The sequence below is a fragment of the Moschus berezovskii genome, chromosome 6 (assembly GCF_049115385.1).
Source record: "Moschus berezovskii isolate FMDL1 chromosome 6, NW_MosBer_1.0, whole genome shotgun sequence".
NCBI lineage: Eukaryota > Metazoa > Chordata > Mammalia > Artiodactyla > Moschidae > Moschus > Moschus berezovskii.
Genome location: NC_142465.1, coordinates 48,258,857 through 48,270,960, shown reverse-complemented (window position 1 = coordinate 48,270,960; position 12,104 = coordinate 48,258,857). Strand labels below are relative to the sequence as shown.

At 39.4% G+C, this 12,104-nt stretch overlaps 1 protein-coding gene across 1 annotated transcript in view; it reads left to right on the top strand.

Moving 5' to 3' along the window:
• Nucleotides 1–12,104, top strand: part of MYRFL (myelin regulatory factor like) — a 123,829-nt gene that overhangs the window by 18,108 nt on the left and 93,617 nt on the right. Inside the window, exon 2 of the mRNA XM_055394799.2 lies at nt 11,505–11,631. Coding sequence (XP_055250774.2) covers nt 11,505–11,631 — 127 coding nt within the window. The remainder of the gene's footprint in view (nt 1–11,504; nt 11,632–12,104) is intronic.

Sequence of the window (12,104 nt, the reverse complement as noted above, 5' to 3'; positions counted from 1 at the left end):
TTATCAGGCACATAAATTTCAGGTGATTCATATCATGTTAAAGTTCAAAGATAGTCTTTTAATTGGGTGACTGCTTTCTACATTGGGCCATGTTACCTCCACCTGAAAGAACTAATTAGCTTCTTTCTTCCTGGATCAATTCAGGACTATTTGTACAAGGAAGACTGGGGAGACTCCCAGGATTCTAGGTCATTAGGTGGAGGTTTTCCTGGGGCAGTGCCCTGCAGGTCACTTCTCAGGGTTGACACTACATGGCTTGGAGTGGATGAACCCCTCCAGCTTCTTCCCAGGCTCCTCGCCCACCAACACTACCTCCCAACCAGCCACCAAAACAGAGATGGAAGGATCCAATCAGTAAATAAATCCAGTGGGATTCTTTTCCCCAATACTACTCACATCCAGGGATGTGCTGGTAAATGTTTAACAAACCTTTGGAGAAAATTCCTCAAGTTGTAATGTTTGTCAATTTCCATGGTGTAAATTTTCCCACTATTGCCAGTTTCTAGTTACTAGACTCGGAGAAGGCAATGGCAAGCCACTCCAGTACTCTTGCCTAGAAAATCCCATGGATGGAGGAGCCTGGTAGCCTGCAGTCCGTGGGGTCGCTAAGGGTCGGACACGACTGAGCGACTTCACTTTCACTTTTCACTTTCTACTTTCACACACTGGAGAAGGAAATGGCAACCCACTCCAGTGTTCTTGCCTGGAGAATCCCAGGGAAGGGGGAGTCTGGTGGGCTTCTGTCTATGGGGTCACACAGAGTCAGACACGACTGAAGTGACTTAGCAGCAGCAGCAGCAGCAGTTACTAGACTAAATATGGAGCTGGGAAGAGATGTGTCCAAGCTTGTACAAGCTGGCTGCAGCAGACCACTGCACACTCCTCCACTTTCCCAACCCCACCTCCATGGCACCAGATCAGAATTTCATGCCATCCACAGATGTAGAGAACAAACTTACAGATACCAAGGGGGTAATGGAGGGTGAGATGAAGTGGGAGATTGGGAATGACATTCCCAGGTGGTTCAGATGATAAAGAATCTGCCTGCAATTCAGGATATCCGGGTTCAATCCCTGGGTGGGGAAGATTCCCTGGAGAAGGGAGTGACAACCCTCTCCAGTATTCTTGCCTGGAGAATCCCATGGACAGAGGAGCCTGGTGGGCTACAGTCTATGGGGTCACAAAGAGTCAGATACAGCTTAGTGACTAAAGAATATGCATGTCAACAACAAATGAGAACCCGTTACATGGCACAGGGACCTCTGCTCAATGCTCTGTGGTGACCTAAATGGGAAAGAAATCCAACAAAGAAGGGATATGTGTATACACAGAGCTGATTCACTTTGCTGTACTGTAGCAGCTAACACAATATTGTAAAGCAACTGTATGCCAATAAAAATTAATTAAAAAATAATTTCAGTAAGGAACGTTAAAGAAGAATCTCATGTTATTCAAAGCCCCAGGATTTGCCCCTGCTGACAGTTCCAGCTTCATGGACCCCTATTCCTGGAAGATTTTCCTGGCACTGTTTTGCTCCTGTTGAGTCATTTAGGTGACCTATAATGCCCTGTGACACTCAGTTGTCACATCAAGCTGTTATGGTGTGCTGTCAAGTCAGTCTTTCTCACTGGGTTATGAACTTCTTGAGCACAGCAACGGATGGTTATGTATGACAAAGGACAGTATTTATTGAGCTGAGAACTATGCTGCATACCTTTATATGCGTTATCTCATTTAATCCTCACAATTCCCTGAGGTAAATGCTCTTATTATCTTTATTCTATTATTATTATTGAAAGTCCTTTGGACTGCAAGGAGATCAAGCCACCTAATCCTAAAGGAAATCAACCCTGAATATTCATTGGAAGGACTGGTGCTGGAGCTGAAGCCCTAATACTTTGGCCACCTGGTGCCAAGAGCCAACTCATTGGTAAAGACCCTGATGCTGGGAAAGCTGAAGCCAAAAGGGGTGGCTCAAGCGACTGAGCACACATCCTTCAGCAAATGAGTGTCTAGTTTCTCTTCCTACCTTCCATCTTTTCCTCTCCCTCCCCTTCCTCCTCCTTCTTTGGCATATCCAGGAACATTTATGCTGCGATTCCTCATGAGCACTGGTACATCAGAGGGAAGCTCTATGTTTAAGTTCAAAGGGCAATCAAGATAGGGGTTGGGGGAACACTTGTTGCTATTTAGAGTCTTTAAAAAACCTGGAAGGACTTCCCTGGTGGTCCAGTGGTTAAGACTCTGTGCTCCCAATGCAGGGGGCCCAGGTTTGATCCCTGGTTCTATCCCCGGTCAGGGAACTGGATCCCAAATGATGAAACTAAGACCTGGGGCTGCCAAAAAATAAAAATTTAAAAAATCCTAGAATTGTCCTAACAGACAAATTTTTTCATCTTACCTGTTGTCTGAATAGTCTGGGCAGCACTGTTTTGGGACAAAGAGTGAAAGAGTAGTTAAAAATGAACAGGGGGCACCTGGGTTTGGGGGAGTTATATTGGAAAGGGGTCATTTGGGTAGAAACAAGAAGGGTCCTTGGAGAGGACTGGTTGGTGGTGGCAGGGTGGGAGGGAGGGAAACAGAAAGGGAGGTCCTTGCTGTATGCACCCTGTTCATAACTTTGGGGAAGCCCTGTGTCCCCAAAGGCACATGCGTGCCTAGGAGTGAGTCTTGTGGATGCAACTTAGATTTGTCTGTGGTGTCCCTGGTGGATTGAAGTTTTTTCCCTTGTCTGCCCAAGGCCAGGGGCAACAGGACAGGTGAGCATCCTGCAGCTGTCACTGTGCCTGGAAGTGGGGCAGAGAGCTAGGGTGAAGAAGGACCTTGCTTCCTTAGAGCAATGAAGGGAGTGGGTCTCTGGGACTCCTGGAGGCCTGGGCAGTTTCTGCTTTTGTGACCAGGATGGTGACAGCCTTTCTGGGCCACAGAGAGAAACCTAGAAAAGGGTGACATCAGGGTTTGAACCTGAGCCTTCCTGACAGTGGGTGGAATGCTCAAGAACACACACTTTGCAGGTTTGGGTGTTATAAACCAGTGTTTAAGACATTTAGAGCAAAGTGATTATTTTTAAAAGCATGTGATTTATTTCAAGAGCCATTTGAGTGTTGCCCTGTGTGTGTAAAGCCTCCTGAAAACAATTTTATCTGACACTACGGATTTATCTTGTGAAATAATTTCCTTCGGGTCTGGAAAGCACAGCTGTTGTCTTGGAGTCCTAGAGAAAGCCAGCTACCCTGGGGTTCATCTCCCTTGGTTCAGTAGGGAATTTGGACAAGTCACACAGGCAGGTCCTGGATGCTGTGGACCATCTCTTATTTCTACCTGGGGATGGAGGCTGGGGAGGGTGAGTGATGCAACACAAGCAGAACAGAGGTCAGGTCTGAGAATCTATGGGATACCTCCTACTTCTATGTGGGGAGTTGTGTGTATGTGTTTGGGGGTGGGGTGGGGTAGTGCTGTATAAAGCAGATGGGACTCCAGCAGGGGCTTCAATGGGAAACTAAACAGATCTTTTCCTCCATCTGCTTTTCTTAGCAATTGTCTTGACCAAAGCCCAGTTGAAAGCAAGTTGCTTTCCCTCAGTTGGCTGGCATTGTTGGGGAGGAGGAGGAACACAGGCTGGGGGTGGTAGTAATGGGGGTGGGAGTGAGAACACTTCCAGGAATCAGGGCAGGCCTGTTGGCTGACCTGCAGGTCATTTACAGCTGTGTGACCCTGGGCGAGCTAGTTAACCTGTGTAATCACGTTGCCTTCTCTGTACACTGGAAATAATGCTAATTGCCCACCCCCTAGGGCTGTTAAGAGGACTGGTCAGGTTGGGCAAACTGCTTCTCCTTTCCAGAGTGAGAACTCCAAACTCCCTCTGAAAGTCCCCGGACAACTGCGACAGGCTTCAAGCTGATTTCCCTCCTGTTCTTGTCCTGGATACTTCTTTCCTGCAAAGCAACTAGGGTGATCTTTTATAAATATAGAGTGAGACTTCCCTGGTGGTCCAGTGGTGAAGACTCTACTGTGCAATTCAGGGAATGAGGGTTCGACCCCTGGTCTGGGAAGATCCCACAAGCCACAGAGCAACCAAGCCCATGGGGCAGCTACTGAGCCCATGAGGGGCAACTAGAGAGTCCGTGGGCCACGAGGAAAGATCCCACGATGACACAGTGAAGATCTTGTATGCTGCAACTAAGGCCTAATGCAGCCAAACAAATAAAAAGTGTAAAGTGTATTAGCTCAGTTTCCAAAGGCTTCTCATTGCTTTGAGCACCTTCCCTTCCTCCTCCCCTGTGTTCCTGTGCTCTGGCCACACTGGAATGGTTTGTTTTTCTGAGAAGCCATCTCACTCCAGCCGCTGGGCTCTTGCAGGGCTGTTTCCTCTCCCTAGCATGCTCTGCCCTCAATCTCTGCATGGCTGGAGCCTTCCTGAGAAAAGCCTCCAGGTTGAATGGAGCTCCTTCCCCAACCGCCTATCATGCCACTCTATTTTATTTTCATCACCACCCAAAAAGATCCTGTTTATTTATTGTTTCTCATGTGTCATGTACCTCCTCCCCCACTGTTGCTCTCTTCCCCTCCATTTGAATCCAAGCCTCCTGAGTGGATCTTGTGGATTTTTTTCAAGCCTCTGTTCTCAGAACCTTGCACAGTGCTTGGCGCATAGTTGGTGCTTAGTAAGTACTGGTTGAATCAACAAGAGAAGGAATGAGTCTCTTCTCATCTCCATATTATCCTTTCTCTGAAGTCCAGCTCGAGACAAAGCCCCACTACGAGGTCATTTCTGACCATCTCAGCCTTTAGGGATGTCTTGCGTCCATCTCCCTCTGAGTTCATGTCACCGAATGGAGCTGGTGACCTCTTCTGTCTCTTCCCTTTCCCCTTCCACTCTTCTGCCTGTCTCAGCACCCATCAATTTTTCACATTTGTGAGGGGTTTAAGATTTTTTAAATTTTGTTTTAATGCTATGGGTGAATTAACAAGCCCAAAGCTGAAGATGAAATGGCCCTCCTACAACTCATATAACCAGTGCAGTGATCTAGTACCGAGGTACTTTACCCCTAGGAGGAATTCAAGGCACTGGATTACATGAGGAATATGGGTGTGTGGGATAGACAGCTGAAATAATTCATGTTGAAATTATACCCAGGAAATGTCCACAAAGTTCAATAAAGATCTTATTAAATTATCTACAACTTATTCAGATATCATTACAATAAGAGAAAAAACTTTTGGTTTACGACTGTTGGCAAAAGCCAAGAAGAATACCAGTTGTTTCAGATTCCATTCTATTTTCCTGGGCATTTTTACATTATTATTCTTTAGAATCATTTTAAGACATTTTATTGTGGATGTTTGATATAGATTAATTCAGGGGTATTGATGCTGTTATTACATAATAGCAGGGAAATGAATATGCACATTTCTAATATTCATGGAAATAGTTCTAATTTCTTAAACAATTGAACATGATATTATTTAATATAGGTTTTTATCACATTTATGTATATGAGACATATAGATATATGTATCAGTTCAGTTCAGTTCAGTCGCTCAGTCATATTCGACTCTTTGCGACCCCATGAATCACAGCATGCCAGGCCTCCCTGTCCATCACCAACTCCCAGAGGTCACTCAAACTCATGTCCACAGAGTCGGTGATGCCATCTCATTCTCTGTTGTCCCCTTTTCCTCCCGCCCGCAATCCCTCCCAGCATCAGAGTCTTTTCCAGTGAGTCAACTCGTCGCATGAGGTGGCCAAAGTATTGCAGTTTCAGCTTTAGCATCAGTCCTTTCAATGAACACCCAGGATTGATCTCCTTTAGAATGGACTGGTTGGATTTCCTTGCAGTCCAAGGGACTCTCAACAGTCTTCTCCAGCACCACAGTTCAAAAGCATCAATTCTTCAGCGATCAGCTTTCTTCACAGTCCAACTCTCACATCCACACATGACCAAGGGAAAAACCAGAGCCTTGATTATACGGACCTTTATTGGCAAAGTAATGTCTCTGCTTTTTAATATGCTGTCTAGGTTGGTCATAACTTTCCTTCCAAGGAGCAAGCGTCTTTTAATTTCATGGCTGCAATCAGCATCTGCAGTGACTTTGGAGCCCAAAAAAATAAAGTCTGACACTGTTTCCACTGTTTCCCCATCTATTTCCCATGAAGTGATGGGACCAGATGCCATGATCTTTGTTTTCTGAATGTTGAGCTTCAAGCCAACCTTTTCACTCTCCTCTTTCACTTTCATCAAGAGGCTTCTTAGTTCCTCTTCACTTTCTCCCTATATGTATGCATATAAGTGTATATAATCTTAAGCATGTATTCATTGGAATCAATAATGAATGTTAAATCTCTTTTTAATATATCAGTTGAGGTCAAATACTATTTTACCTTTGACACATGAATTCCAATATTGAATTATCCTTTGGTTTCTTGAATTTTTCTTGTAATGGGAATGTTAAATCATGTTGATAGCATTTTATTTAGAATTTTTGGTATAGTATTCACAAATGATATTAGTCTGTATTTTTCTTTATGTATCTCTCTCATCTTTTGGCATCAGTTTTATGATGGCTTCATGCAAAGTGTTTGAATGCTTTTCTTCTTTCTTTATGTTCCAGAATTGTGAAAATGGCAGGCAGAGGAATTGTCATGTTTTAGAACATAACTCATGATGCCACTGGGACTTTTATCTTTCATGCAAGTATAGGATGATAGTCATGAGTGGAAATTTTCTCTACTCCAGGGCTTTTGGTCAGTTTAGGTTTTATGTTTTTATCTATTTTAGCAATTTATTTCTCACTTGTTTTAGAAAATCATTTTATTCAAAATTGTGCAAAGTGCAAAATAATTTTCCAAAGTGTGTAATAGGAATTTTAAAAAAATGATAAATCACTCTAAATCCTACCATCTACCTACTGTCAATAGTGGTAGAATATTATTTCATCTTCTATATGAATAGCTATAGATGGATGGATAACTGGATAGATGGTAGAAATAATTTTGTAAGCAATGGATCTTAGCTCACATGTATTATTTAAAATAAAATATTGATATTAAATATAACATAAATATTAATTTTAGTTGAATTTAATAAGATAAAAAACTTGAAGGGAAACTGAAGGAATTATAGAATTTAAATAATTGTTTCTTTACTATTAGAAATAGTTCTAAATGATTCTTCCAAGATTAAGAAAGGAGATTTAAAAGTTACTACAAAGCTGGAACAGTTAGTTTTTTACTCAATGGTTGAGATTTAAGGTAATGAAGATGAACTCTGAGATATGAATAATAGAGGGATCGATATCACATCTCTTCCCATTTTCCCTCTCCCTATCTTGTAAATTTTGTTGCTGATATTTTTTCCTTTTTAAGGGTTTATTACTTTTACATTTTGATCTGTAACCATATTTCCCTCAGCTATTCAGTTTAGGTCCTGTATTCACTGTTCATCATTGTTTTCCCCCTTCAATTTCTATATTTCTGAGTTCTTTCTTTTGAATCATTTTTGCCTGGTGGAATTTCACCGTCAAGGAGTTATTTTCAAGAGGAAGTCATGGGTGTTATATACTCTAAACTTTTAAATTTTGGAATTGTCTGTCTATTGCATTTATATTTGAAAACAAATTGGGTAGGTAAAGATTTTGCAACCTACTTTCTCTTGAAATGTTATAGAATTTATTAAATGACTGCATAGTATTTCATTAAATTAATGTCAATTAATGGTCATCTATTCTCAATTTTCTATTATTATAGCAAGTATATTATCATAAAGGTATTAAGTGAAATTTCTGGATCAGAGTATATATGCACATTCAGTTTTTTTGAAACATATGCTAGCTCTTTTTAGATAGATTATTTAGTATGTATTCCTGTCAGCAGTGCATAGGAGGGTCGTCTTATTTCTATCATCATTAACAGTGGATTTTATTAATTCCTTGAATATATGCCAATTTTGTAAGAAAAAAGAAAATTTTCTCATATTTTAAATTCTGTTTCTTAGTAAAGTTTAATATATTTTGTGCAGTTATTAACCAATTTGATTTTTCATTTTATGAACTGCCTCTTTAAGTCTTTTCCTATTTTCTATTGAAGTGTAGCTGTTACTTTACTGATTTGAAAGAATGTTTTGGATATTATGGATAGTTACTTTTTCATGTATATTGAAAATATTCCTTCACTTTGTTTTTAACTTTCTTCATGGATTAAAATGCTTATTATCTTCAATGGATACTAAAACTATTAGATAAAAATTTAACGAGGAACAGAATATTTGCATAATTTCAAAGTATTTTGCCACAGATTACAAAAAGAATAGTAGTAACTTTATAGTGGAGAAAGTTGGCAGGTAGTACCTTAACCAAGGGGTGAAAATTAGTATCAATGAGACATTATGGTCCTCCTGATATAAAACCCTAAGAGAGACACAATATCATTTATGTAATACTCTTGCCAAACACACAAATCTTGAATTTAACCTTGAGAAAACATGAGGCAAACCAAAATTGAAGCACATTCTATAAAACAATTAGCCTATACCCTTCAAAAATATCTATAGAGGCATGATAACTAAATGTATTATGTTTCACTGAATTTAATTATGTACCAGAAAAAATGCTATTAATGACATTTATTGAGACAGTTGGCAAAATTTGAATGTGGAATGTAGATTGTATAATAAAACTTTATCAATAGTAAGTTTTCTGATTTTGATAATTAAATTGTGGTTGTGAAGATCATGATTATACTGAGGAAGATATACTAAAGTAGTCAGGGATGAAGGCACCTGTTCTCAAGTGATTCAAAATGATATGTATAGGTGGGTATGTATCTGTGTGTGTATGTGTGTGTGTGTGTGTGTGTGTGAGAGAGAGAGAGAGAGAGAATAATGAAAATGCAGCACAGTGTTAATAATTGATGAATGTGAGTGAAGGTTATGTGTGACTTTCTTTGTATTCCTGTAGTTTCTCTTTAGGTTAGAAATTATTTAAAAATAAACCATGAAAAATTCTTCCCTGCACAAAAAATGTATATAATGAAATTTTGTCAAGGCTTTTTTGAAAAATAATTTTTGACTTTTGTGCCATGCTTGAAAAAACCTTCATCTCAATATTGTAAACATAGTCACTGATGTTTTCTTTCTATGGTTTTATTTATTTATGTTGAAATTTTTGATCTATCTGGAATTTTGTTGTGGGAACAAGAAAATAATCTGTTTTTTTTCTCCCAATTGTATAACCAATTTTCCCTACAACATATATTGAATAATTAATCTTTCCTCACTGGTGTCAAAGGATATGCTTATCATGTACCTATTGTGTGTGTGTGTGTATATATATGTAAATATAATATATATTATGAGGCTTCTCAGGTTGTGCTAGTGGTAAAGAACCCTCCTGCCGATGCAGGAGACTTAAGAGACGCAGGTTTGATCCCTGGGTCGGGAAGATCCCCTGGAGGAGGGCATGACAACCCACTCCAGTATTCTTGCCTGAAGAATCCCAAGGACAGAGGAACCTAGCAGGCTACAGTCCCTAGGGTCACAAAGAGTCAGACATGACTGAAGCAACTTTGCACACACGCAGTATATATATTTAGTCCATACATATGTAATATTTCTTGATATATCCTGGACTCATGTGTGTTCCTTTGATGTATTCACCTGTGTATTTCTCAGAACTTATTCCACCCCCCTCCATAATTTTTCTGATCATTTTTATGTATTTACTTTTCCAGAAGATTTTCAGAACAATTTCCTTGGGGATTATTTGATTTCAGATAGCATACAAATCAATTCAAAAGGGTTTACTGCATGCATGTAAGATTTTGTCATGTGATTAGAGTGAAAGGGGAACAACCAGCCTCACTCAAAGCATGAAGGATCTGGGTGAAGGATCTGAGTAAAGAACCTGGCAGAAGTATTTAGAGTATCACTCCAGTCCTCTGCCAGAGCTATTATGTGACTTAATCTTATTCACCAGCTTCAAAGTTTAGTAGTTCAAATTTTAGGAGAAATAATTGAATTGGTCACTGTCCAACCAATGATTTTTTTCTCTGATTCAGGTACTTGTAAAGGTTGCTCAAGACTTTTTATAAGGCGAAATCTCTTAGAAAATGACTGGGTTTGGCAGACATCCTAAATAATGTCTAGTAAAAGCACTTTAATAATGATTATTTTAGTCTAAGAATAATGACGGCCTTTCCATTTATTCAAGTTTCTTTTTATGATTCTTCATAGAGTTTCTTAGCTTTTTTTTAAAAAAATATATTGTCCCCACATATATGTTTAGATATTTTAGGCTTTTCATTATTTTGAGTGGAATCTTCTTTTCCCCCCGTTATATTTATCTGAATCATTGACTGGTCATTTTTTGAATATACAGAAGTAATTAGTCTTTGTAGTTAATTTTAACTGTCGACTTTATTGACTTTTCTGATCATGTCCTTGTGTTGTCAGTTGTTTCTCTTGAATTATCTAGGTATAGAGTCATGTTATCTGGAAGAAAAATTGTTTTGTCTCCTTTATAACATATTTTATATTCTTAAAAATTCTAGTATCTTTATTATGATCAGAAAGAAATCAATAAGCTCATTTTCATTTTGTAAATCCAGAAAAAGGACAGAACTATTGTGTTATATTTGGAAAGTCTAACAAAAACACAAGGCCAGATATTGAACTTCTTGATGACTTAACTGGAAGTTGTCTGTCCAGCCAACAAACCAATCATCAGTCCATCCATCCATCCAGCTAGCCAGCCAGCCAGCCAGGCAATAAATGTTTTATTTTTTTTATGCCATAGATACTTGTGAATACAATAAGAAAGACACAGTCCCTGAAGTTAGAGGATTTAGATATAGAAACAAACACAAAAGCAAGCAATTAAAATAGTTCAGTTCAGTTCAGTCGCTCAATCGTGTCCGACTCTCCACAACCCCATGAATCACAGCACGCCAGGCCTCCCTGTCCATCACCAACTCCCGGAGTTCACTCAAACTCATGTCCATTGAGTCAATGATGCCATCCAGCCATCTCACTCTCTGTCGTCCCCGTCTCCTCCCACCCCCAATCCCTCCCAGCATCAGACTCTTTTCCAGTTAGTCAACTCGTCACATGAGGTGGCCAAAGTATTGCAGTTTCAGCTTTAGCATCAGTCCTTCCAATGAACACCCAGGATTGATCTCCTTTAGAATGGACTGGTTGGATCTCCTTGCAGTCCAAGGGACTCTCAAGAGTCTTCTCCAACACCACAGTTCAAAAGCATCAATTCTTCGGCGATCAGTAAAATAGTACATAAGGCAAAATACATGGTGTTAATGAAAGCACATAGAAATGGGCACCTAAGCCAACCTTGGGCGGTCAAGGAAGGCTACTGGAAGAGGGTAACATCTAAAAAGATTTTTGAAGGAAATATTTGAATGAAAGGAAGACCACATTCTCAGTAAATACATTATGCTATTTAGTTGTTTTGAAATTTTAGTGATTAACCATTCTGAAATCTTTATAAATCTCTAGATCATGAAGATCAAATCTCTCAATTTGCCTTTGCAGCTCAAGGTACCAATGGCACTCTGGGGAACCCCACCCTGGATACAAGTCTACTGGAGGAGTTCTTGGGCAATGATTTCGATTTGGGAGACTTGTAAGTAATGAGAGCACTGCTCTCCATTTGGTGTTTAAATAATTAAATGAACTGGGAAGTGCTTCTTCCTTTTCTGTTGTCCAGAAGAGCTTAAGTAGAGTTGGTATTATTTCTTCTATTAATATAAACTTTCTGCAAATTTCACCAGTGAAGCTAACTAGGTCTGGAGTTTTTCGGTTTGTTTTGCCTTTTTTTTTTTTAATAGGAAGGCCCTCCCTTCTAATTCTGTTTCTTTAATAGATATGGGGCTATTCAGGTTATCAATTATTAATTATCAGCTTAAGCAGTTTATGTTTTTCAATGGCTTTGTAAATTTCACTTATCACCTATTGAATTTACTGGCATAAAGTTGTTTATCAAGTTTTTCTTGATAATTTATCAAGAGGTTTATCAGTTTTCTTAAGCTTTTAAAGAACCAGCTTTTGGTTAAAATCATATTCTTAATTGTTTTTCTGTTTTCTATATCATTGATT